Source organism: Neofelis nebulosa, unplaced genomic scaffold, assembly GCF_028018385.1.
Source record: "Neofelis nebulosa isolate mNeoNeb1 unplaced genomic scaffold, mNeoNeb1.pri scaffold_62, whole genome shotgun sequence".
Classification (NCBI taxonomy): Eukaryota; Metazoa; Chordata; class Mammalia; order Carnivora; family Felidae; genus Neofelis; species Neofelis nebulosa.
In genome coordinates this window covers 51101-79011 of record NW_026691907.1, presented here as the reverse complement: position 1 = coordinate 79011, position 27911 = coordinate 51101, and the positions used below count along the sequence as shown (strand labels likewise).

The 27911-nt window shown below is 39.0% G+C and overlaps 1 protein-coding gene across 8 annotated transcripts in view; it reads right to left on the bottom strand.

Annotated features, from left to right (window-relative positions):
* Nucleotides 1-374: 374 nt before the first annotated feature.
* LOC131503542 (lysine-specific demethylase 5D) overlaps nucleotides 375-27911 on the bottom strand; it is a 42684-nt gene continuing 15147 nt past the window's right edge. For 3 of the 8 annotated variants that reach the window (XM_058714978.1, XM_058714976.1, XM_058714979.1), the window contains exons 11-26: nucleotides 16487-16668; nucleotides 16231-16393; nucleotides 11186-11305; nucleotides 10868-11062; nucleotides 10414-10595; nucleotides 10207-10331; nucleotides 9936-10083; nucleotides 5173-5269; nucleotides 4265-4623; nucleotides 3721-3859; nucleotides 3127-3306; nucleotides 2856-2993; nucleotides 2072-2665; nucleotides 1723-1795; nucleotides 1388-1587; nucleotides 375-1277 (exon numbers count right to left, since the gene is read on the bottom strand). In XM_058714978.1, coding sequence (XP_058570961.1) covers nucleotides 924-1277; nucleotides 1388-1587; nucleotides 1723-1795; nucleotides 2072-2665; nucleotides 2856-2993; nucleotides 3127-3306; nucleotides 3721-3859; nucleotides 4265-4623; nucleotides 5173-5269; nucleotides 9936-10083; nucleotides 10207-10331; nucleotides 10414-10595; nucleotides 10868-11062; nucleotides 11186-11305; nucleotides 16231-16393; nucleotides 16487-16668 — 3249 coding nt within the window. In that variant the 3' untranslated portion in view covers nucleotides 375-923. The remainder of the gene's footprint in view (nucleotides 1278-1387; nucleotides 1588-1722; nucleotides 1796-2071; nucleotides 2666-2855; nucleotides 2994-3126; nucleotides 3307-3720; nucleotides 3860-4264; nucleotides 4624-5172; nucleotides 5270-9935; nucleotides 10084-10206; nucleotides 10332-10413; nucleotides 10596-10867; nucleotides 11063-11185; nucleotides 11306-16230; nucleotides 16394-16486; nucleotides 16669-27911) is intronic. The other 5 variants (XM_058714981.1, XM_058714977.1, XM_058714980.1 and 2 more) reach the window with 3 other exon arrangements.

Below are 27911 nucleotides of genomic sequence, written 5' to 3'. Positions count from 1 at the left end.
AAGTAGGAGGAATCAACTCTACCTTACTGAAAGACTAACTGGAAGTTATATTAATCAAGACAATGGAGTCTTGCCAAAAATGCAGACCGATAAATCAATAATGAACGGAATATTACAGGTGCACAGAAGTACAGGCAACAGATTTTCAACAAAGGAGTAACAAAATGATTCAATGGAGGAAGAGTAACTGTCCAACGCTGCTGGAACATTGGAATCCATAAAGGGTACATGACCCTTGACCTAAGTCTCATATGTTATATAAATCAACTCTTCACATGTCCACCAATAAAGAATTCTAGAAATTTAAAACTATGTTTTTAAGTGTACCACTTACAGTCCTTAATTGTTATACTCAAAGAATACAGATCCACAGGTTTAGAACATACCAGTTGCTGTTTTATTTTTAACAAAGGGAATCAAATTAAAATACATAGTAACAGCTTGAACCAAGAACTACTTCTTTTGCTGTATTCTTTTTGACAGTAACAAGTAATTACACAATACAATGTCTTTTCTTACAATGTGAAACAAGGTGACAAAAAAAGGAGGTAGAATAAAGGCAGAAAAAGCCCTGAAGCACCAAAGTATTTTAAAAATAGAAGAAGAAAAAAGAGCAATACAAGAAAAATATGGAGGAAAAAAAAAACAAAGAGGGGTATATGCCTTTCTCAAATTTTATTTGCCCAAGTCTAGAATTAAACTGGGTTGGAAAATCACGCACTCTTTTCTAGTCCCAGTCATGCTGCAGGCAAGAAACTTCTGGGAAGGGGCACACAGGGCCTGAGGAACTGAGCTTAATAAAACATTGTCTTTAAGACAAGATATCAAAACTCTTAATTGACAAATTCTATATAGGAAACAAAGTCCAGGAACTAGGAAGGTTCAAGAGGCAGCAATTTAAAAAAGCCTTTTTCTGTTTGTTGTCACAACTCTTCCTGCTGAGGGTAGGACTGGTATAGAAAAGGGGTTAAAGAAGGTAAAGTGGCTGTAGGACCAGAATCTTTCTGTTGCAAGCTATTTTGGTTCACTTCCAAGTTGGGGCTATGGTCTGTAGGAGATGTCAGGAATATATTTTCACTATCTGTTTCTTCCTCAAACCGTTCTTCTTGGCCCTCCTCAAGCTTAATCCCTGAGCTCCGAGCCTTTTTTGACTGCAGCTCTTCTTGAACAAGATCCTTACTTTGCCTACCCAGATCTGTTTGCTGCTGCTGCCGTCGCCGTCGTTTCTCCAATGTCCGGCTTCTGGTCCGATTTCCTTTATGTTCATGCTTCTCCAGCTACAATGACACACAGGCAAGCACAAACCACTTGTAGGCCAGTGGTCAGGCATGGGCTCCCTGACTGCCTGGCCTGACCATCTGGCCCTGCCCATGAGACTTTTCCTCACCTCCATAAGTGTATGGATCCGCTCCAGGTCTGGAGGCTGTCCAGCCTGTAGCAACTGCCAGATGCTATGGTTCTCATCTAGAGTCACCTCAAGCAGATCCCCCTCCAACATGAGCTCCTCGAGGGGGGCCCGGGTTGCCTCAGGCAGATCCAATACAGGGCCAGTCAAGTGTGGTAACAGTGAGGACAGTACCTCCAGGTCTGTGAAGTTTTAGGGACAGGCTGAGTTAGAAGCCTAGTCTTATCCCCAACATTTTCACAGAACCAAGGACCAAATTGGTCATCTTGGTGGCATCCACTCAACAGCATACATAAATCTAGACCTATGTATCTTACCTGATCTCTGCAGAGGGACTACCTTCTCATGACTAGTCACACCATCCACATTTGGCAGCAACCCTGGGACCTGCTAAGGAAAGTAAAAATGGGTAGGGTAATAGGTAACAGAAAAACCAGATAGTATTTTTCTTGCCCCAACTTCAAATTGTGACCCTCTCCCTCCTGAAGGAGTGAGATATACACTGATAGCAGGGAGCAGTGAGGTATCTGGACAGGACAGAAAATGGGACAGGTAGACTAGACCAAAAGAGACTAAAAATTAAAGAATAAACACAGGCTAGAGCCTAAATAGGGGTAGGGCTAGGACACAGAAATTAAAGAGTAAGAGCTGGGCAGAGCAGCTAACCTTATGCATATCCTTGCCACTGCCTTCTCTGAGTAGGTGAGAGGCAGGGGCTGAAGGGTAGGCAGGTGCCTCCTTGCCCCTGGGTTCACTCTGCAGCTGCTGGCGAAGTTCACCCAGCTGTCCCAACAGAGCAGTCACATCCTCAGAGGCCAGAGCCTGCCTGGCACGACCTTGCCAGACAATGGCCCTCTCTGTGAGACACTGCAGGGCCTCACCCTCAGGCAGCCGTACTGGCAGTCTCTGCAAGGCTACCAGCAATGCCAGGATGGTCTCCAGACGTGGGCGCCGTGAACGCATGCACAGTGGACATAAGAATTTGGTGTCCCACTCCCACCAGGCCAGCAGTGGTGATGACGTAGGACTGGGCCTTGAAGAGCTGAGGAGGCGGGGTACTGACACACATTGCCCATGGAACCAGTCCTGACACAGGTCACACTGAAGAGTTCCCACCCCAGCTGGCACCTGCCCACACACACAGATGGAGGTTGCAGAAGTGGTCGATGATGCTAGTGGACGGGACTTGGCAGAGTTGGTGCGACGCAGGTGTAGGATACCCTCCTTCTCTTTCTGTTCCCCTTCCTTGAAGGCTACAATCTGGCAAGCCCAGGACAGAGGAAGAGGAGGTCAGCAGGCTATTCCATTCCCTTTTCCAGTGCCTTTACCATCTAACTCACAAACCAGGAAAACTGAGGCTTACAGAGGCAAGTGTCTCCCTATGGTTACCCAATTCAGATATTCTTATCATAATCAGACTCTTCTCCCCACATATGCCCAAGATCCTTACCAGAGAGCCTGGGTCTCTGAGGTCCTGTGCAGTCAGTCCTAGCAGCTCTGTGTCAGATCTGTACAAGCCCAACTCCTTCCCTATCCACCGGCTACGCTTGCTGCTGTCTGAGCCAGCATTTACACACGGGCAGAGCACCTGAAGCAGTAGACAGGAGGAGTATGTCCAAGATGCCCCTCCCCAACCCTCTCCGGGTGCCCCAATTCCCCACATTCTCACAATAGCCATGCTAGGGGCACAAGAGGCTGTGCATTATGGTTTTAGGCCTTACCTCCAGCAGGGTGTAGCATGAATTCTTTTTGAGGAAGGTCTTGGAGGCTTTCTCCCTCCAGGAGTGTGCTGTCAGTACCTGAAGCTCTAGCTGTCTCAGCTCCTCCAAACCCACAGGTAGGTCACGGCCTATAGCCACCAGGCCCTCCAAGTCATCCAAGCAGGGATAGTGGTCACCGTTCTAGAGCAGGGGCAGGAGATAGCTCAATTAAATTATGTCACAGACTATTATGTTTAGATTTCTACTGACCAACAGTGAGCATCACCCTGCATAGTTGTAAGGAATATCCAGGACCTATTCTAAAGAAAACAAGGAATAGCAAACACTTTCTCCCAGAAGTCCTACTTCACTGTCTCGGGAAAAAAAAAAATAGCCCATTCCACATCAACTATTTTGTCTGGTTTGCCTTCTCTGGCTCTCTTCCTTTGGGATAGTCTCTGCTGAGGTCTAGTCCTGTATTTTTGGTTCTCCTTCTGCTATTCTTAATTCTGATATTCTCACCTCTAACCTCCTACCTCTACTTATTAGAACAAGAAAACTGAATTTAAAATGCCTAAGGCAGAATAGTAGAGAATTATGACACAAAGTCCTTACTTGGATCTCATCCACATCAGCAATCCAAGCCTGTGCCTTAGCCAGAGCATCTTTGAGTGCCTGGATGTTAGGCAGGTGAACTGGGATGTTTTCTGCCTCTCGGATTATGGCTTCCAATGTAGCTGGTGGATGCTTCTGTCTACAAATGTTTGGAAAAAGAGGAATCCACCCTTAAACGTTATATACACAGGCAGTTTTGTTTGTTTTGTTTTTGTGGTCCCAGGTTTCACTATCAAAAGCATAAGCAACAAAAAGTTTAAAATAGTAACTGAGCACTAATCCCTCCAGTCTTAGGAATGTTAAACACTGACAGCATGTGATTCTCTTGTAAGTCTGGTCTACTATCTATCACCAGGAAGATATTTTATCAATTACTACCTTACAGCAGAATAGTAAATGAAAGGCTGGATGACATGTCATACCAATCCTTTACAGTTTAGCAGATGTTGAACTGGGAGTCTGATTTTAGGGATCAGATCTTAGGATCAAGCCCAAACTCTCAGAACTGGAGTCAGAGTATGTATGGGGACAGGCTGGGCCCCACCTGGCCTCCAGGCAGAAATGAGCCTTTTCTTCCCAGCGCTTTGCAATGGTCAGCAGCTCCTGAAGCTCAGCCCGGGCCTTGTCCACAGAGGGGCTGGAGGCTACTTTGGCACCTGTAACCAAGAGCCCTTGCATGATAACCAGAGAGCCCCTCTGGCCTGAAGGGGCCAGTGCTTGTTTCACCTCATCTAGCCATTGCGCCTGCTCCACCTGCTGCTGGAGCTGATGGGCTTCAGGCACCCGTACACCCAGCTGCTGCCCCCTCTCCAACAAGGACCGCAATAGCCCTACACTGGGGGGCAGTAAGGTCAGGGCCTCCCGGGCCTCAATCTGGTAGGCCTCCACCTGTTCCAGGACATCCTGCAGACATATAGGATAAAGAAGAGACTCTTTAGCCATCCAGATAATGCAACCACTTCCATGTGTTCCCCATGTTCTCTCTTAGGCCTTTTACACTTATCATCAACCATGTAATGAGACAAGATCTACTTAATATCAACAAAGTTCTTTGTTAATTCCCCCTGCTTCTCCTGTAGTTTATCTCAAATTTACTGTTCCAGGCCCACTTTCACACCATGTTATCTTTCTAGAAAGCTTCCTGAGACCCTAAATTCTAAAAACAATACCTCATTTCTTCCACATTCTCCAATCCCGTGAGCCAGATCGTTGTATAGCCCTCTGTTTAGTATTTTGAATTACTTCTGTTTGGGACATTATCTTCTTGAACTATACAGCTATGGAGTATACTGTGATGTAGCTATACAGCAATTACAAAAGAGATAGCACTGAACCACCCTTCTCTACAGCTTCTAAGAAAGATGTATTATAAGGAGCTAATTAGAACAGTTAGTTTCCCAAGTTTCCCTACTATCTCAGATTTGCTAATATCTGTTCATATCCCCTCTTCACCTTGACATCCCCAATATGATGCATGGCACAGGGAAGGCTGCCCATCTGCTCAAGAAGGACTCGTAGCTCAGTCAGGGTCAGTTGTGGAGTTTCTATCCTGTAGGAGTCAGAGAAAAAAAAGACTCATTCATTGAACCTGCTAAGGCCACAGTGCATGCTTTATGAGTAATCCAACTTCCTTATTTTTTTTTTTCCATTTAAGTAGTATCTTTGAAGATCATCTTTATAGTTTAGGCACTATTGAGTCAGTAAGTTAAGATGAAAAAAGCTTGGGGACATTCTGTATTTGAAATTGTTAGAGCAGACTGAAGATATCAAAGTGAGGCAATACAAGTTTCTGAAGAAATGTATGCTGTCTGAGGTATCACTAGATAGAAAAATTAAAATAAAGGCAAACATTTCTTTTTGAGAGAACAAAAATGTGAGATGGCCTTTACAAAGCTTTTGTTTTCTACATTTTTTGAGGTAAGAGTTATAAAGACATGAAAATGAAGAATAAGAAAACATAAAACTAAAAATTCAATAGGATCTAAGAGTAGTAGTTTTCACAGTAAAGGTAAAAATAAAACATCTGGTAATTACAATTAACATAAATATCAGAGGTTTTAAAAAAAAACACAAAAGGAATTAAGAAACAAAGACTTCTGTGATGATGCAAAAAAATGAAAATAGCAGAAGACAGAAATAAGGAGTTGGTTAAGCTGGTGGAGGAGTAAGCTTGCCTCCTACCTTTAACACAGCTAAGTATAAAATCATTCTGAACACCCAAAAAAGTGATCTGAAGTCTGGGAAAACAAAGCTGATGTCTACAAGCGGAAAGAATGACCACCTGATGGAAGGTAGGAACTGCAGACAGTTGATCTGAGGGAGAAAGGAGCCACAGGTGTTGAGGAGAACAGGGAGCCCACACAGCTGAGAGAGGAGAGAGAGACAACAAAAAAAAGAATGAAAACACTCCCAAGGGATATTGTGGGAAAAGCTGTTCCCCAAAACCACTGACTGGGAAAAAAGGGGAGGATTTAAATCCCACAAGGGTTTTATAAACAGCAGAGCCTAGAGTCTCAAGTTTCAGAGGTCAGCACCATCACCAGGGTCCTGCCTGGTGACATTACCAGTGGTCCCCTGGGGAAGAAGGAAGGAGACCTGGGAACAGGCAGTGCATTCCGAGGATCCCCTGGGTCTCAAAGGGAGAAATAGTTCCCCTGCCTGGCATTCATGTGGTAGAGATGATGGAGACTCTACGTGGACAAACGAACATGGGAGCACCAATGAGCTGCTCTGTTCACCGTATAGAAACAAAGATGTTGGCTGAGGCAGCAAACCCTAGCACTGGCTGCCTGCCATGATTTACGAAAAACTTGGAAACCACTATGCAGTACCAAGACTATTTTCTGGGATAAGCGACCAGCAACAGCACGCCAAGACCCTCCCTCAGAGGATCAGGGTGGGGCCAAGCCTTGGTGGTCTCTGAAGCTTGGAGTTTTGAAACACAGCAGTGCCTTACAGAAAACACAGGGGGCTGTGCTGCTGGCATAGACAACTGGAACACAGACCGAGTGCAGACAGGGAGCTGACAGAAGCTGAAACACAGGAGGGTGATGTTTCCTTGTCCAGGAGTGCTTCCTGAAGAGTGGTAGGACCTCCCCCTCCAGAGATGAGAGCTGGACAAAGCCCCTGTTTACCAGCAGTGATCCACCTCAGTGAGCTAAACCACACCACCAAGTGGAGACCAAAGCCTCTACACCAAGCCCTGCTTGCTCCAACCTCCAGACACATCTCCACTAGGGCAAGTCCACCTGAGAATCAGAGCTGCAGGCCCCTACCCCAGAAGACCAGCACAAACCACTTCGAAGCACTTAGTCTTCTGATTATAATCAGTAGCCCTGGAAAGCTTCAGCTACATGGGAAATAAGATCTAGTGTCCTTTTTATTTTAATATTTTTAAAATACAAAATTTTTAAATTTTCTGTTTTTTATTGTTTACTTTATATACATGTATTCTTCTAATGCTATGTTTTGGACTTAACTTCTTTTAACTAAAGCCAACCAAAACACAGCTAGATCTGTTTTTTGTTTTTTGTTTTTTTTCTTTTCTGAACAAAATGACAAGATGGAAGAATTGACCCCAAAAGAAAGGACAGAAAGTAGAAATTACAGCTAGTAATCTAATCAATACAGATACAAGATGCCTGAATTAGAATTTTAAATGACAATTATAAGGATACTAGCTAAGCTTGAACAAAAGCATAGAAGACACTAGAGATTCCCTCTGTGCAGAGAAAAAAAAAAAAACACAAAAAACTAAAGTCTAGTTAGGTCAAAATTAAAACTCCTATTATCAAGTAGCAACCTCAAATAGAGGCCATAAACATGAGTATGGATGAGGCAGAGGAATGAATTAGCTATAAAAAAATAAAATTATGGAAGATATGGAACTAAAAAGAAAAGAGAATAAACAGTACTGGTCATGAAGGCAGACTTGGGGAATTCAGTGACTTGTTAAAACACAGTAACACTTGTATCATTAAGAGTCTTGGAGGAGAGAGAAAAATGGGCAAAAGGTTTATCTGAGAAAATTATAGCTGAACACTTCCCCAATCTGGGGAAGGACACAGACATTGAAATCTGAGAAACTCCCAATGGATTCAACAAAAACTGACCATCACCAAGACATACCATAGTCAAATTCACAAAATACACAGAAATGCAAAGAATCCTGAAAGCAGTAAGGGGGAAAAAAGGTCCTTAACCTACAAGGGAAGACAGATCAGGATCACACCAGTTCTGTCCACTGAAACTTGGCAGGCCAGAAGGAATTCACAGGAAATATTATATGTGCTGAATGGGAAAAATATGCAGCCAAGAATTCCTTACCCAGCAAGGCTATCATTCAGCACAGAAGGAAAAATAAAGACTTTCCCAAACAAAAACTAAAGAAATTGGAACCACTAATTCAGCCCCACAAGAAGGGGGCTCTTGGAGTGGGGATAAAAAGACCAAAAGCAACAAGACTACAAAAGACCAGAAAATATCTGCAGAAACACCAACCCTAGAAATAACACAATAGCATTAATTCCTGTCTTTCAACAATCATTCTGAATATAAATGGACTAAATGTGCCAATCAAAAGACACTAAGTATCAGAATGGATAAAAAACAAGACCATCTATATGCTGCCTATAAGGGGCTCATTTTAGACCTAAAGACCAAGGGGAGATAGAGAACAACTGATCATGGTTCTGACAAACCAAAGAAAACCAGAGTAGCCATACTTATATCAGACAAACTAGGTTTTAAAACACAGACTGTAACAAGAGACGAAGGATGGCAGTATATCATAATTAAGGGGTCCACCAAGAAGACCTAACAATTGTAAATATTTATTACAAGTTGGGGGCACCCAAATATATAAATCAATTAATAACAAACATAAATTAACTTACTGATAATAATATAATAATAACAGATTTTAATAGTCCACTCATAGCTCATCTAAGCAGAAAAACAAGGAAACAATTGCTTTGAATGACACACTGGACTGGCTTGTCTTAACAGATATATTGAGGCCATTTCATCCTAAAACAGCAGAATACACATTATTCTCGAGTGCACATGGAACATTCTCCAGAACAGAGCTGCATATCCAGAACTGGAACACAAATCAGCCCACAACAAGTACAAAAAGATCCAGATCATATCATGCATATTTTCTGAACACAATGCTATATGAAATTTGAAGTCAACCACAAGGAAAAATTTGGAAAACCAGAAATACATGGAGATTAAAAAACACCCTATTAAAGAATGAATGGGTTAACCCGGAAATTAAAGGAGAAACAAAAAAAGTACATGGGATCAAATAAAAATGAAAACATGATATTGCAAAACCTTTGGGATATGGTAAAGATGGTCATAAGAGGGAATATATTACAATAATGGCTACCTCAAGAAGCAAGAAAAGTTTCAAATACACCTAACTTTAGCTAAAGGATCTGGCAAAAAGAGGCATAAATAAGAGTTCATCATATCAAAAATGGAATAATCTAAGTAACAAATTCCTGGACATACTTTCTGGGTATAATTGTCTGTAAGAAAGAGGATTTAAAGAGGGCTGAAGTTAGATGGATTAGAACTTGACACAGATTAATATCATAAATACTAAAAACCATGGCCATATGATATGAGTTATCACTAGGTCAAGGTAGGAAAAATTTCCTTTCTTTTGAAGTAGAGAAGGAAAAGAGGTTGATCATGAAAAGGAAATTCATTACTACTTTTGACCTTTAATTTTTTAAAAAATTCTCTGAATTTGACAAAATAGGACTTTGAAATATTAATAGTTCCAGCTTTCTTTTACCTGAAATTTACAAAGCATATGCATATAATCATACATTTAATTTTTTAGAAAAATAAACTTATTTATAATTATATACATTTGGCAACTGAAAACTAAAGAAAATGTAAGCCCTAAAACTGTATGTACCTACAGAGCCAATAATTAATTTTGTGAAAACCTGATGCCCTAATTTTATGAAATGTGCTAACAAGTAGGACAGAACTGCAATTTTTGTACTGTATTTTCATTCCTATTGTCACTCACAGTATAAGTATGCTTCTTTAAGTTATCCATGTAAGTTTTGGACAGTAATATGCTCATACATAGAAACTATTAACTTCTACTACATGCATTATTTATGGCCTACCCTTTTTTGTTGTCCATTTTCATATACAACCATCCTTTTTTGCCCTCTTTTCCAACATACCTGGCCTCTTGACCACTGATCAGCCCCAGGACTTGGGAGACACAAGCCTCTGCTTCATTTAGGCAGTTCCTTAATCGCTGAAGTAGTTCATTGTTAGGAAACCTCCTCTCACGAGCCTCAGACTCCAGTGCCCTTAACTCTTCAAAGCCTGAAGACAGAGTAATAGTTTTAAGAGATAGACAGTATTAGCAAAAGCTAGCAGAGGGTATCTGGGGTGATGAAGAAAAGAAACAGAGTGTGCCCATGGATCCTTCCATTTCTCATCACTTACTGCGCTTCTGGCCATCCTCCACTTCCAAAGCTACTCGTACTTTGTTGGCCCAGTTGTCAAAGGACTCAGCCCGAACCTTCAGCTTATGCAGCATGGCAGGAAGCTCATCCAAGGTGTACCGATACCTAGAGGAAGGGGGCAGGGAAAAACACATCTGGCCCAGCTCTGTAACTTCCTTGATGTCCTCCAAGTAGGCCCCATGCTCACCGCAGATACTGCCGACTACTAGAGCACTTGCAGAGGTCATTGATGTGGGAAAGGCAGACAAGGCCATCTGGGCAGTCATAGCAGGCCAAGGCTGATAGGAAGCATGTTGTCTTGCACTTGATGCACTGGCGCTCATCATCTGGGAGCAGCTCGAAAGCCTCTCGTTCAGCCTCCGTGATGCCCTGGGGGTGTTCAATCCATATATACTTTAAAGACTAGGAGCAGGGTTGTGGACACCCCACCTCAGCCAACACTGAGCCCTTGTTGTGGGCTCAACCTTGTAAGGACAGCTGTAGAGAAAGTGGAAGAAAAAAATATAAACACATACAGTTTCTGTCTTTCCACTTCAAAATGTATGAGTCACACACGAGGCACAGAATGACTACTCAATTTGTATGTCTCCCTTCCGCAGTCTACTTTATTGAATCTCTAAGCCGTGCTGCCCACCACCCACCTTCTCCAACAGAGCTTTTCGTAAACGTCGCTCCTCCTGTACCATAATGAACATCTCCTTGTGCACAGCCACAGCCAAATTCAGGTCCAACTTCTCTGGGAAAGCAGCCATCTTGCAGATGAGCTCCTCATGGGAGAAGACACAGTAGCGCCGGAGCCGGCGGTAGTGTTCAATGCACTGGCGTCCAGTAGGTAGCTGCAAGTAGTTTAAGACTGTGTGTGGCCATCTGCAGCCCACAGTATTTAGCTTCTCCACAATGATCTCTGTCCACATTCTTTATCCCTCTCTATCTACAAGCTTACCACACTCTGGACTCACCCAGTCAGCAGTGCAAAAATTGACAGCCTCAGCAAAATTGTAGCCTTGGTTAAAGCCACTGTGGTAAGCGCGAGGAAATGTGATGACAAATTCTCCTGCACACTGGTTTGTGCGGACAACCTGAAAAGGAGAGAAAGGAGTGTGGCCCAGGACTAAATAGAATGTGGACTTAAGAATGCCTTTGAATTTTGTTACAGATGTGGGAAATGAGTGGAAAAAGCCACAGACTCTATATTCATGTATGTATACCTTACAAAACACAAAACACTGTGAACTTTAAAAGTGATGATATGCAGAGAAAAGTACAAAGAAAAATTATGTGCAGTTGAAGAAGGAAATACGAATCTTCCACAAACATATGATAAAGATTCTTGGGGCGCCTGGGTGACTCAGTGGGTTAAGCTGTGTTAAGCTCTGTGCTGACAGCTCAGAGCCTGGAGCCTGCTTTGGATTCTGTGTCTCCCTCTCTCTCTGCCCCTCCCCTGCTCATGTTCTGTCTCTGCCTCAAAAATAAAACAACAACAACAACAACAGAAAGATTCTTAACTTCTTCAGTAAATAAATAAACTTTAAACAATCAGGGCATGATATCAACACAAATAATGAAAGGGATACTCCAAAACCCATCCCTCCAATAAAAGAATAATTAAGCTAGCAAAAAGTATCAAAGTACTTTAAAAATTCTGTAATAAAATCACTAACTACCAATAAATACTAGGAGGATTTTTGATGGAGAAAAAAAAACAAACAAACTTTTAAATTCTGGTAAAGGAACTCTGTAGTAGTGTTAACTTTCCTGCCTAGAATCCCCCCAACCAGTATCACCAGCTACCTGGGAAATAGTGTCAAAATCCTAGTGCAACTTGCTGGTGCCATGGAACACAACATGCATTGTTGTTTTCAAAGACCTGAGGCTGTGTGTGTTGACCTGACTGATGGCTCCCAAAAACAACTGGCTCAAAGACCTGCCATTATTTCAGCTGCCTCAGAGTCTGCCCAAAAGAGAAGTGGACTCCTAGGCTCTGCTGGCTGAAAATATATAAACACAAATGCATTAGCCATAGCCACCTGTGGTAAAAGAAGAGAATGGACAAACAAGAGAAATTCTACAATGACTGGAAAGGAAAGGAAGGCAGAAGAGATACTTGGGAAAACAAGGGCTCTGAAAAACTCACACATATTCTGGGAATTGAGAAGGCTATATACATGCTAAGAAAAACCTGAGAAGGTATTAAACTCCATCTCTCGTTGACTTTCAGGTTCCACTCAAGTAGAAGCTGAAGGCTAAATCAATATTAAATAGCTTCACAAAGTAGTCAAAAAGGACTCAAAACAGACCCAAGAAAGACTAGGAGGCAGTTTTGTTTTGTTTTTTGGTTTTAAGGAAAAGTCCATGGTAACAAACAGGAAGAACTGTGGATTTGACAAGATTACTTCAAGTTCTGAAAAGCTGCACAATATTATTATTCACTGGGGAAATGCAAATTATAGCCAGAAGATATACTTCTGAGCACTATTCCAGCCATAATAAAAAAAAATTCTTTGTAAACAGGAAAATGACACGGTTGGCAAGGGAAAGAACAGAAGGGAACACTGGGGAATATGAACTGATGCAACCACTATGAAAAATTTTAAATATAAAAATACCATATGACCCAGTAATTCCACTTCTGGTTATATAACCTAAAGAATGAAAAGCAAGGAGTCAAAAGATAAAAAGATATTTGTACATGGATATCCATAGCAGCACTGTTCATGACGGTTAAAGAAAAGACACTCTAAAAAACAAAGCACAGACTACTTTAAGAAATAATGGCCGAACAAGTCCCAAATTTTGGAAAAGACTGAATCTACACATGGAAATAAGACAAAATCAGGTATAATCAAATTGTCAAAAGCTAAAGACAAAGAATCTTGACATACTCAAGAGAGAAATAATTCATCTTACAATAATGAATATTCAGTAAGATGATCAGATTTCTCATCACAAATCTGGGATGTCAGAGGGGATATGATAACATTTCTAAAGGATAAAATGAAAGAAAGATGAAAGGAAGGGAGGGGAGGGAAGAAAAGAGAGAAAAAAGTAAAGAGAGAGAAAACTAAAGAGAAGAGAAGAGAAGAGAAGAGAAGAGAAGAGAAGAGAAGAGAAGAGAAGAGAAAAGAAAAGAAAAGAAAAAAGAAAAGAAAAGAAAAGAAAAGGAAAAAGAGGAGGGGAAGGGAGGGGAGGGGAGAAGAGGAGAGAAAAAAGGAAAAAGAAGGGAAGGGGGAGGAGGAGGGGGAGAGGGGGAGAGAGAGGAGGGGGGATGGGAGGGGAGAAAAGAAAAGAAGAAAAGAAGAGAAAAGAAGAGAAAAGAAAAGAAGAAAAGAAAGAAAAGAAAAAAGAAAAGAAAAGAAAAGAAAAGAAAAGAAAAGAAAAGAAAAGAAAAGAAAAGAAAAAAGAAAAGAGAAGAGAAAAGAAAAGACATTAAGACCCTACTAGAGTAAATACAAAACTGAGGAAGTTTGTCTCTCATAGATATGCTCTATAAGAAATGCTATAGGAAAATCCTCGAGATGAAAGAGCATTCCAGTACTTTACCTGGTATTTCTATAGACAAATGTAAAAACCAGTATTGTATTTTTATTTATGACTTCTATTTTCTTTGTAACTGGAAAGTGCATAAACAATAAATATAAAACTATGTTAATAGACAAAGAATGCATAAAGATGTAATTTGTTAGAATAACAGAAAGGAAGAATACAGAGTTACCAAGGAATAAAGGTGTTGGGGTTTGTTTTTTTTTTTTGAAATTTACTATTGAAGATAAGTTGGCATTAATTTAAATTACAAAGATACAAATTAAAATAGTAATTGTAATCACCAAACAAACCATTAAGCAATAACGAAAACATTAACAATAGACAAAGGCATTAAACCAATATACTAAAATAAACCAATTAACAACAGAGAAGAAAGTAATAGAATTGAGGATCAAAAAAAGATATGATAGAAAACAACAGAATGGCAGAAATAAATCCTTCCCTACTGGTAATTACAGGTAATTTTAAAAATCACACTCAGCAAAACTACAGAATAAACAGAAAACACTGTTCAACTCTTGTCAATTAGAAACTCATCTGGATAGAAATAGTTTAAAAGTGCAACAGTGGAGAAATTTATTCCACAATAAATTATACATAAAGTTACATGCATTTTGATATGGAGATCAGGTTTAGTCTCATATGTCTCATATGTCTCTCAAATCTGAAACCACTTCTTTAAAATTTTTTTTTTTTTTCAACGTTTTTTATTTATTTTTGGACAGAGAGAGACACAGCATGAACGGGGGAGGGGCAGAGAGAGAGGGAGACACAGAATCGGAAACAGGCTCCAGGCTCCGAGCCATCAGCCCAGAGCCTGACGCGGGGCTCGAACTCACGGACCGCGAGATCGTGACCTGGCTGAAGTCGGACGCTTAACTGACTGCGCCACCCAGGCGCCCCTGAAACCACTTCTTGACTCCAATTTAAGCTTCATAAAATAGGAGTATCACAGTCCAGCTTTTAACTTTTATGTTAATTAATAACTATCCTTTTTCTTCCTTTTAATGATATACTAGTTCTCCAAATAGGATTGCAGCTTGACCGCAGTACAGACAAGGAAAAAGACATATGAGACTAAACCTGATCTCCATATCAAAATGCATGTAACTTTATGTATAATGGTGACTAACAGAGAGCTAGTGACTACATAGTAACAGAAAATTTAGGCTTGAAGTAAATAACTGAACTAAAGGATATACTGATAACTGAAATAATTATATATGGATGAAAGCTAAATTTATCAAGAAGATAAATGAAATACAGAAGAGAAAAATAACACAGAATGAACAAAACCAAAAACTAATTCCTTGAAATGAGTAACAAAACTGATGTACCTTTAGCTACATTAAGGCAAAGATATATCTTTTATATAATTATTATAATTTGAGGAAGATTCAAATTATTTTCTTTTATGTTTACTTATTTTTGGAGAAGAGAGAGACAGAGCATGAGTGGGAGAGGGGCAGAGAGAGAGCGACATACAGAATCAGAAGCAGGTTCCAGCTCTGAGTTGTCAGCACAGAGCCCGACATGGGGCTCGAACTCACTAACTGAGATCATGAACTGAGCTGAAGTTGGACACTCAACTGACTGAGCCACCCAGGTACCCCGAAGACTCAAATTATTCAAATGAGAAATGAAAGTGGTACACTACTGCCAAATTAACAGAAATAAAAAAGAGGTAAGAGAATACCATAAAAAACTATGTGCTGAATATATGTGGGAGAAAAAAACAGTAGCAAGAAGCAGGAGAGAGGACAAATGGTGCAACTAAACAGCTGTCTGATTTCATTATACATCAATTTTCAGACTTACCTGTTTTTTATGAGACAATAGTGATGTTAAAGAAGGAAAATCACATGCAAGTAAGAATTTATAGAATGTCTGTAATGGAGGGAATCCCTGAAGATGCCAAGATCATTTTATGAAGATGGAAAACAAAAACGGACAGGAGTTATTAAAGAAATTGTACAGAAGTTGACCTAGACCTTACAGAAGTACATATCAGAAAATTACAGCATGCTGCAGAGATAGTGCACTGCTTTACCTTCTACAGGACTGCTGGCTTTTGCAAAATTGGCTAATATAAATCAATCCTTGGTATTCTCAAATCTGAAACCACTTCTTGACTCCAATTTAAGCTTCATAAAATTAGAATTTATACCCATTGGTGTTAACAGAAAACCAATCCTAGCCTAGAAGTATCACAGTCCAGCTTTTAACTTTTATGTTAATTAATAACTATCCTTTCTCTTCCTTTTAACGATATACGAGTTCTCCAAATAGGATTGCAGCTTGACCGCAGTACAGACAAGGAAAAAGACATATGAGACTAAACCTGATCTCTGTATCAAAATGCATGTAACTTTATTTACTCCAAAGGGAAGTTCTTCCTTATTCCCTTCCCACACTAGGACAGGCATTAAATCTGTTTTGCACCTTACTTCCAGGTACTCACTGGGATACCATGAGACATGAGGGTGTTGGGATTCATGAGTGTGACAAGCTGATGTAGCAGGTCAGGCTGGCTATCAAATAGCTCGGGTGTCAGCCTCTTCATCACCTCCTCCAACTGCTCTGCTGCCAGTGAAGGTACCCCATACCAGGTTTTCGGCTCACCCCTGCTCAGGTAAAGAGGAGACATAGAGTCTGGGCATATCCTTGCACATGGCAGAAGTCTTAATATCCATCCCAGCCATTTGGGCCCAACTCACCAGTGCAGATAGTTAATTGAGTAACTCCAGTGATCCTCAATATGCCAACAAAATGCTGAGAATACCATGCCTACATAGAGCCAGGGAACCTTCATGCCTGAGATGTCTGCATTGATGTGGCACAGAACAGACTGATCAAGCACCGGCATTACATTCAGATTCCAACCACTGGTCGCATATTCCTGTTAGGTAAGAGATTTGCCAGACTAAGAATGAAGCAGGATGGGGTGAATGAAGACAAACTAAGCCAGGCACATACAGGAAGACAACTGTATTGTCAGGACATGCTATCTGCTTTGGTTTAGGAGTAAAGACTTAGTATTCATGGTACCTCAGGAACTATGTTATTTCTTTTTTTTTTTTTTTTTTTTTTTTATTTTTGGGACAGAGAGAGACAGAGCATGAACGGGGGAGGGGCAGAGAGAGAGGGAGACACAGAATAGGAAACAGGCTCCAGGCTCCGAGCCATCAGCCCAGAGCCTGACACGGGGCTCGAACTCACGGACCGCGAGATCGTGACCTGGCTGAAGTCGGACGCTTAACCGACTGCGCCACCCAGGTGCCCCCGTAACTATGTTATTTCTGAATGCAAATCTTCTTTTGGGTAGAGAGAACAGTGTAACTCAAAATATTAATTATTTATAACCCAGATTAAAACTCATCTGCCCTGATGGGGCACCTGCATGGCTCAGTCAGTTAAGCATCCGACTCCAGCTCAGGTCAGGATCTCACAATTCTCTAGTTCAACCCCTGCATCAGGCTCTGTGCTGACAGCTTGGAGCCTGGAGTCTGCTACGGATTCTGTGTCTCCCTCTCTCTCTGCCCTTCCCCTACTCACACTCTGTCTCTCTTAAAAATAAATAAACATTAAAACATTTTTAAAAATAAATAATTAAGTCCAAGAGAAACAAACAAAAAGATTCATTTGCCCTGAAACTAATAAGCACTCTTCAGAGATGTTCTCTAAAGTCACATTATCCCATTATCAGGCAATTACTAGGTATAATTAGGTCTTTAATTAATCCTTAAGTATTTACATCTCCTAAATACCAAAATATTTTTCTCTTACATGCCTCTGTATTACGAGGCCAAATAATGAAACAAAAACTGTGTTCAAAATCTTACCCAAATCTTAGACTAAGTTTTTTCCACAGAATATTTCAGACATTCCATCACTCTCAAACTACCAAACTTATTTATTATTTATCTATTTATACCATCTCATCCATTTGTGTATGTTGTGTTTTGAAACACAAGTTATTAATGCATTTAGGGGAAGTATCAGAAATTTTTGGCTGAAAAAGCACATCAATGGAATGTCAAAGCAGGACTAAAGGCTTATCTCTACACAAAAAACAAAAAACTGGCAAAAATTAGACTCATCTTGAAAATTCTGAATAGTCAAAGGTTTACTGAAACCACAAGAGAACTCAAATGAATAAAAATAGTAAAGCTCCATGAAACTGTAACTTAATTGTCCACCCCCAGCCACTCCACAATGTGATAATCTTGAAGACAGCAGCCTACATGGGTCACGTGGGTTCCTTATTCCAGAAAGAACATTTATCTTGTTCTCAAAAATTTTGTTTGACATGTCAGGAGGAGCACCCCCAAAGAAAACTAATGCAAAAGTCTTATCTTTACTGTGCCTAACTCAGATCTGAATTCAAAATCAGCTATGGAGAACATTTCTTGAAAACACGGATAGGCAAATGAACCAATAAATCCTTCCTACAACAAAGCATAGCAGCTGCAACAAACAACAGACAGTGGAAAAGTTGAGAGTGAGACGCTTTCTGGATTAAGGGTTTTGAAAGCTTCCATATATTCATTCCAAGGAACCTACAAGGAGAAAGGTATCCAGGGTAGGGAACAAGCTAAGAAAAGGTACCTAAATTTTTACTTCTGCCTGATCTTCAAGCTCTGTGCAAATAAATAAAGAGTTGTAAGCCTACATAAAGGCCTATATGTAAACAGCCTATATAAGCACTAAAAGTCATAGACAGTCATAAAGTCATATAGCCAATCTGTAAAGAATGGAAGAATACTCAGAGACAATGTGACAAAAAATGTCTGTGCAAAAATAATTTTAAAACGTCACTTAAAACAGGTGCACCACCTATAAGTAGTCTAATCTTGAAATCATTCTAATGTATTGAACAATAAATAAAACTAATCGCATTTATTTTTTCCGCTTTCCAAATGTGAAAATAATATTTTGGAATAAAAAACTGACCAGAAGTAATTATGAAAACAACAGTAAGAAACAGTAATTGAACTTGGTTAATACCTCCTAAGAACAGAAAAATCAATTGAGGCTTTTAACTTCCTGCGAAGTGATTATCATGGTGATAAAAATATTAATTGCTACTGTTTTTGAATGCTAATTATGCACCAAACTCTGCTAATTTCCTTACATACCTTATTTCATTTAATCATTACAAGAGGTTGTGAATATTTTCTCCATTTTTTTGGTGGGAAGATTTTGAAGGCTTAGAGGGAATAAGCCTCTTACCTAAAGTCACAGCAGCAAGTATAGGTTCAAGCCGGAATTCAAATCCAGACCTTGCTGATTCTAAAGCCCTTGTTCTTAGTTACTTCAATATATTACTTCTTGTAGAATAAAACCAAAACTTATCTTGAACCCTTGTTGCTAATCTAAAATGTTTTTCCCCAACACCCTCAGTCAAATATACTCAGATTTTTATTATCCTATAATAAGTTTATGCCATCAATCTTGTTATCTTCTTGGTTTTGACTATCAGACTGAAACTTAACCTTTTTCTGGTCTATGTGATCGATACTTATGTTGTTTAGTCACTTCATTGATCACCACCCTAAACTTAAAAAAAAATTTTTTTTAATGGAAATACGGTATCCTTGGTTTGGAAGTAAAAAGTTCAGCAATTCAGTTTGGTAATCTATGCTCTCATGGTCCAAGACTGTAAGAATTGTTTTGGCCCTTGCTGAAGGTGCTGAATCATGTTGCCTCCATTCAGATTTGTGGGCTTCCTCCTCAGCTTACCAGTTAGCCAAATGACAACTATATTGGTGTTGACAGTGAATATACATCTTATATTTAATGATCAAGAAAATTCAGGCTCCAGACAATTTGACCTGGGGCTCTCTGATGCTTCCTGCCAACTGTAGGAACAGATTTCCCATTCAAACTATGAAGTTTGATTGTTATGCTCCCTGAATAGGTTTGTGGTAGAGAATATTGCCTGTAATTGTATTTCCTTTTGGTGGGCATAACAAATAGTTGTCTGTGGGGCATAGGCTTAGGAATCCCCTGGGCTTACACCAATGTGTTAACAAGGCATAAAGAAGTACTAAGGCATAGAACGTTCACACCAGAGTTTGGGTAAACCAGACTGGCACCCCAAGAACAGGGGGGGTGCAAAGGCACCCCAAGAACAGGGAGGTATAAAGACAACCCAGAATTGAGAGGTAATGTAAGTCACTCCAAAATGGACAGGGGATGCAAAGGCACCACAGAATAGAGGGGGTGCAGAGCCCCAGAATAGAGTGGGAGGGGCAAAGACCTAAAATAGGTATGGGTGTAAAGGTGCCCAATACATAGGTATATGAAATAAACAAGATTCGATATTCAGGGTGGAAGCATCCCCAATTTAGTACTATAGCAGAAAATCTGCTTTCACAGAAGAAAAGGGCCAAGTTAGGTAAACTGGTGAAGTGGACTATGGACCACTGTGTTGCAGGCCCAGAGCAGAGATGACTAACAGGAGAAAAAGTGTCTTGTTAAGCCTGAGGTTATTCCCCCATCTGTCTCATCCCCTATGTTAGCTAAGCTAAACAGACAGGGTGCCTCCTGACTGCCGTTAACAACCATCTGCCCGGCACCAGGATTTTTTTATATTAACCCAAACCCCAAACACCGTATGTCTTCAAAATCCTGTTTCCTCACATCCCCAAGTTCATGCTCATCGAATGACTGTCTCTTTGTGCATGCCCATCACATTTGTAAGCCTAAGGGCCCTTATTTGGGGGCTCTTGTCTTTTCCTGGACATTAGTCATCTCTGCTTTTCATCCTGTGTCCCACTGTCTGGCTAGACAAGAGAGAACTTTAGATCCACAGTCTATGGAAGCTGTCCTCAGATTGCTGGTACGAACAGCAGTGGCATGGTGACAAATAACTTGGAATGCCTGGTTGGCTCAGTCGGTAGAGCATGTGACCCTTGATCTCAGGCTCCTGAGTCTGAGCCCCACGCTGGGCATAGATATTACTTAAAAAAAAAATCAAAAGACAAATACTATTATGTTGAAAAGCATAGATGTGTCCAGCTCAGTGGCTTGAGATTACTCTGTATTACTTGCATTGTACAATTTAGAAACTAGAAAAAGCCTATGAAGAAAATTATCATTCTGAAATATTTGTGTAAGCCAGGATTTACTCTATACACAAAAATCTCCTGAGAGGTAACTGAAAGAGAATAAAGTTGAAGTTTACATTTGTTGAAATATATTAACCTCTAAAAGTTTTGTTTTGTTTTGTTTTGTTTTGTTTTTTTAACAAATCAAGATCCACTTGCAGGAGGAAAACAAAACAAAACAGGGGCACCTGTGTGGTTCAATCAGTTCAGCCTCCAACTTCAGTTCAGGTCATGATCTCACAGTTTATGAGTTTTATCCCCACAGCAGACTGCACTAACAGCTGCAGAGCCTGCTTTGGATTTTCCCTCTCTCTGTCTCTCTGCCCCTCTCCTGCTTGCACACACACCCTCTCACCCTCTCTAATAAAACAAACTTAAAAAAAAAAAAAGCCACTTAAAACAAGTAATACAACTCTAAGAAGCAGCAAGAAAAAAAACATGAGGGACAGGAAAACTTGATCTCCAGCGTTACCATATTAAAAATGTAAATTTGCAAAATGCCAACAAAAATTACAAAGCATGCACAAAGACATGATCCATTATAAAAAGTCAGTTAAAGAGATTTGCTTTAAAACTAAAGACAAACAAGCTAAAGAGGAAAGGATTGAAAAATTAAAAATTGTATTTCAGGCAAACAGTAATGAAAGGAGATGGGGATAGTTTTGTCTGTTACTCTCAGACAAAACAGACTTTAAGAATTATTTAAAACACAGAAAACATTATACACTGATAAAAATAATCTATCAAGGACATAAGTATTATGTATGCACCTAAAAATTACTACTGAGATAAATGAGGCAAAAATGATGGAACTAAAGGAACAAACAGTTCTACAATAATTGGATATTTTATTATTTCCTCTCTAACACAGCAGTATTCTCATGTGAAGGAAACATAACAAGCAGAAGTTAGATGCTTAGCCAAAATGACAAGACAGAGAAATTCTCCCCAAAAGGAGATCAAGAAGAAATCACGGTCAAGAACCTGCTCAAAACAAATATAAGCAATTTATCTGAACAAGAATTTGTAACAATAAGACTACTATCTGGGCTTGAAAAAAAAGCATGGAGGACACAAAAGAAACCCTTGCTGCAGAGATAAGAGACCTAAAAACTAGTCAGACTGAAATAACACTATAACTGAAATGCAAAACCAACTGGATATAGTCACAATGAGGGTTGAAGAAGCAATGGAGAAAGTATGTGAAACAGAAAATAAAATCATGAAAATAATGAGGCTGAGAAGAGGGAAAGGGAAAAATCAGATCATGAGAGGAGAATCAGAGAACTAAGTAAGTCCACGAAATGAAACAGTATCCATATCACAGGAAACACAGAAGAAATGCAGGAAAATGGGGCAGAAAGTATATACGAACATATTATAGCTGAGAACTTCCGTGATGTAGTGAAGGAAGCAGGCATCCAAGTCCAAAAGGCACAGAGAACTCCCTTCAAAATCAACAAAACAAGTCAACACCACAACATATCATAGTGAAACTGGCAAAATATACAGATAAAGTGAGAATTCTGAAAACAGCTAGGGACAAATGGGCCTTAACTTACAAAGGAAGACATTTACGAGTAGTAGCAGACCTGTCAATAAGAACTTGACAGGCCAGAAAGGATTGGCAGGAAACATTCAATGTGCTAAATAGGAAAAAATATGCAGCCAAGAATCCTTTATCCAGAAAGGCTGTAATAGAGAATAGAAAGAGAGATAAAGGGGTTTCCCAGGCAAACAAAAAGTAAAGGAGTTATGACCACTAAACCAGCTAGGCAAGGAATTTTAAGGGGGACTCTCTCTGAGCGGAAGGAAAACAAACAAGCAAAAAAAAAAAAAAAATCCACCAAGACCAAAGCAACAAAGACTACAAAGGATCAGATAACATCTCTGGAAACACCAACTCTATAGGTAACACAATGGCACTAAATTCAGGTCTTTCAATAGTCACTCTGAATGTAAATGGACTAACTTGTTCCAAATGTGTCAAAAAACACATGGTGAAAAGTGGATAAAAAAAACCAAGATCCGGGGCGCCTGGGTGGCGCAGTCGGTTAAGCGTCCGACTTCAGCCAGGTCACGATCTCGCGGTCCGTGAGTTCGAGCCCCGCGTCAGGCTCTGGGCTGATGGCTCGGAGCCTGGAGCCTGTTTCTGATTCTGTGTCTCCCTCTCTCTCTGCCCCTCCCCCGTTCATGCTCTGTCTCTCTCTGTCCCAAAAATAAATAAAAAACGTTGAAAAAAAAAATTAAAAAACAAACAAACAAACAAAAAACCAAGATCCATCTATATGCTGTCTACAATATACCCATTTTAGACTTGAGGACACCTACAAACTGGAAATAAGGAGATGTAGAACCATCTATCTACTGGTTCTATCCAGTAGAACCATGCTACTGGATGTCAAAAAAAGAAAGCCCAAGTAGCCATACTTGCATCAGACAAACTAGATTTTAAAACAAAAAGTGTAACAAGACAAAAGGACATTATATCATAATAAAGGGATATATTCATCAAGAAGAGCTAACAATAGTAAATATTTATGCCCCCAACTGGGAGGCACTCAAATATATAAATCAATTAATAATAAACATAAAGGACTCACTGATAACACAATAAGCAGAAAGGTCTTTAACATCCCACTTACATCAATGGACAGATCAGGTAAGCAGAAAATCAACAAGGAAACAATGGCTTTAAATGACACACAGGACCAGATGGACTTAACATGTATACTCAGAACATTTCATCCTAAAACAGCAGAATACACATTCTTTCAGGTGCACACGGAGTATTTCCCAGAAAAGATCACATACCAAGTCACAAAGCAGCCTTCAATAGCTACTAAGAGATCGAGATCATACCTTCCACGTTTTCAGATCACAACTTTACGAATCTTGAAGTCAATCGTAACAAAAATTTTGGAAATGCCACAAACACAACACAAACAGCAAATAAAATCTAAAGCTAGCAGAAGGGAACAAAGATTACCGCAGAAAAAACAAACACAAACAAAAAACTTGGTAGGACATCAATGAAACTAAGAGCTGCTTCTCTGAAATAATTAATAAAATTGATAAATCACTAGCCAGACTTATCAAAAAGAAGAGTAAGAACTCACTATCATGAATAAAAGAGAAGAGATCAAAATTAATACCACAGAAATAATAAAAATTTTAAGACAGTACCATGAAAAATCATATGCCAACAAGGTAGGCTATCTGGAAAAAACAAATTCCTAGAAACTCATAAACTACCAACACTAAAACAGGAAGAAACAGAAAATTTGAACAGTCCCACAACCAGCAAAGAAATGGCATCAATTATCAAAAATCTCCCAACGAACAACACTCCAGAGCCAGATGGCTTCTCAGGGGAATTTTACCAGACATTTAAACAAAACCAGAGACCCCACAAAAAACGAGAATTACAGGCCAAAAATACCTGATGAAGACGGATGCAAAAAGTCTCATCAAGATTCTAGCAAATCAAATTCAACAGTACATTGGAAGTATTCACTATGGGGGCGCCTGGGTTGCTCAGTCAGTTCAGCTCAGGTCATGATCTCACCATTTGTGAGTTTGAGCCCCACATCAGGCTCTGTGCTGACAGCTCAGAACCTTGGAGCCTGTTTCAGATTGTGTGTCTCCCTCTCTCTCTGTCCCTCCCCTGCTCATGCTCTGTCTCTCTGTCTCAAAAATAAATAAAACATTAAAAAACATTAAAAAAAAAAAAAAAGAAGTATTCACTATGATCAAGAGGGCTGTAGGGCTGGTTCAATATTCACAAATCAATCAATGTGATATATACCATAGTAATAAAAGGATAAGAACCATATAAACCTCTCACAGACGTAGGAAAAGCATCTGAAAAATACAACATCCATTCTTGATAAAAATCCCTTCACAAAGTAAGGATAGGAAGAAGATACCTCAACATCATAAAGGCCATATATAAAGACCCATAGCTAACATCATATTCAGTGGGAAAAAACTGATAGCTAATCTTCTATATCATGGATGTCTATTCTCACTATTACTACCAGTTAACAAGTACTGGAAGTCTTAACCTCAGTAATCAGACAACAAAAAGAAATAAAAGGCATTCCAATGTACAAGGAAGAAGTCAAATATTCACTATTATGAGATGACATGTTACTTTGTAGAAAACCGAACTGCTAGAACTAATACATGAATTCAGCAAAGCTGCAGGATATAAAATCAATGTGCAGAAATCTGTTTCATTTCTATACACCAACAATGAAGCAGCAGCAAAAGAAATCAAGGAACTGATCCCATTTACAACTGCACCTAGTAAAACAATAAGATACCTGGGAATAAACACAGGCAAAAGATCTATACTCTGCAGATTACAGAAAACTTATGAAAGAAATTGAAGAAGACACAAAAAAATGGAAAAACATTCCATGCTCATGAAATGGAAGAACAATGTTAAAAAGTCTATGCTACCCAAAGCAATGTATACATTTAATGCAATCCTTATCAAAATATCACCAGCATTTTTCACAGAGCTAGAACAACTGTAAATTTATATGGAACCACAAAAGACCTGGAATAGGCAAAGCAATCCTGGAAAAGAAAAGCAGATCTAGAGGTATTATCATTCCAGACTTCAAGCAATACTACTAAGATGCAATCATCAAGACAGTATGTTATTGGCACAAAAACAGACACAGAAATGAATGGAACAAAATAGAAAACCTAGATACAGACTCACAACCATACATCAACCAATTGTCAACAAAGAAGAAAGAGTACCCAATGGAAAAAAGACAGGATATTCTACAAATGGTGTTGGGAAAACTGGACAGCAACATGCAGAAGAATAAAACTTGACACTTTCTTACACCATACACAAAAATAAATTCAAAATGGATTAAAGACCTAAATGTGAGACAGGAAACCATCAAAACCCTGGAGGAGAAAGCAGGCAGCAACCATTCTGATAACAGCTGGAGACACTTATTACTAGATACATTTCCAGAAGCAAGGAAAACAAAAGCAAACATGAACTACTGGGACCTCATTAAGATAAAAAGCTTCTGCCCAGTGAAGGAATAATCAAAACTAAAAGGCTTAGAGAATGGGAGAAAATATATGCAAATGATGTATCAAATAATGTTAGTATCCAAAATCTATAATTTCTCAAACTCAACATCTAAAAAACAAATTATCCAGTTAAGAAATGGGCAAGAAGACATGAATAGACATTTGTTTAAGGCGACTAGATAGCTAACAGACACATGAAGAGATGATCAACATCCCTTTCATCATAAGGGAAAACTCAAAACCATGATGAAATACCACACACATGTCAGAATGGCTAAAGTTAACAAGAAACAACAGATATTGGTGAGGATGTGGAGAAAGGGAAACCATCTTACACTATTGGTGGGAATGCAAACTGGTGCAGCAACTCTTGAAAACAATATACAGGTTCCTCAGAGTTAAAAATAGAACTATCCTACAATGCAGCAATTGCACTACTAGGCATTTACCCAAAGAATACAAAAATACAAATTCAAAGGGATACATGATCTCCCATGGTTATAGCACTGTGGACAAGTCAACCTACGGAAAGAGCCCAAATGTCCACCAACTGATTAATGGATAAAGAAGACACAGTATATACATTCAATAGCATCTTTGTTAGCCATCAAAAAGAATGAAATCTTGACATTTACAACAAAATTGCTACAACTACAGTGTACGATACAAAATAAGTCAATCAGATAACAGTAAATATATGATTTCATTCATATATATATATTAAATCATAATTTCATTCAACAATAACAAATGAAATACGGGAGAAGGAAAAAGAAAAGAGAGGGAAACAAATCACAAGAGACCTTAAAGACAGAGAAGAAACTGAGGGTTGATGGAGGAATGAGTTAAATAGGGGATGGGCACTAAGGAGGGCACTTGTGATGAGCACTGGGTGTTATATGTAAGTGATGAACCACTGACTTTTACTCCTGAAGCCACTAACTGTAGTGCATGTTAAATAACTGGAATTTAAATAAAAATTTAAAAAGAGAAATAAATAAATTACCAGTAGGCAGCAACAAACAAAGAAATTAAAAAGTAGCATAAAAGGGAGTAAAGAGTCATGAAGCTAAAAAAATTCAACCTCTAGGATTTTATGACAGAAACATTAGAGGTAGAGTTATGATGAAACGGTTGACAGCTAGAACTGATGAATACTGTATTCCCAGGTTAATACAGTAAACTCCTGGCATTTTAAATTAAAAAGTCACATCTCCTATGTCACAAAAATTGCAGTAAGCCAAAACCAACATCTTACAGCAAGCAGAAAAGAAAAACAGATTAAATTACTTATAAATCAATGTAAGATTCATATTGGATGTCTCAAAGTCAGTAATTCAACAATATTTTTAATGTATCACAAAGATAATAACTCCCATACCACATTTGTACATGTCCAGAGATATAACTCTTTAAGAATAAAAGCAAAGAAATATTTCTTTTTGACAAATAAAAATTAATGAATACCTCTACTTAAGAAATCGGTGAAGGATTTATTTCAGAAAAAAAGGAACCCAGCCTTTGGAAAAAAGATCTGTGTTTCAAGAATAACAGTAAGCCAAAAAGAAAAAATATATAAAAGTGAATAAATCCATATTAAATCTGAAAATGTAAAATAATTAAAATTATATCTATTTTATTGAAAAAAGAAGAGGCATAAATAAAAATTTTTAAAAACATTAGAAGGGAGGTAAACACAATTGTAGCAATCTAATATTGCTTTGGATGGGGAGAAATTTCAAATAAACTTAAACATTAAACTTAAACAAAAAAATATGAAAAATAACATATACACATATACGTATACACCCACATATATTCCTATATATATTGAATTGGTAAGACAAAAATGGAATGAGAAAATCAGACAAAAGAAAAAGAAACCTAAAAAGGTAAGGAAATTAAATTCTAACTAAGACAGAAAAATTTCTGCAAATAGTCAAAAATCACTGATTTTATGTGG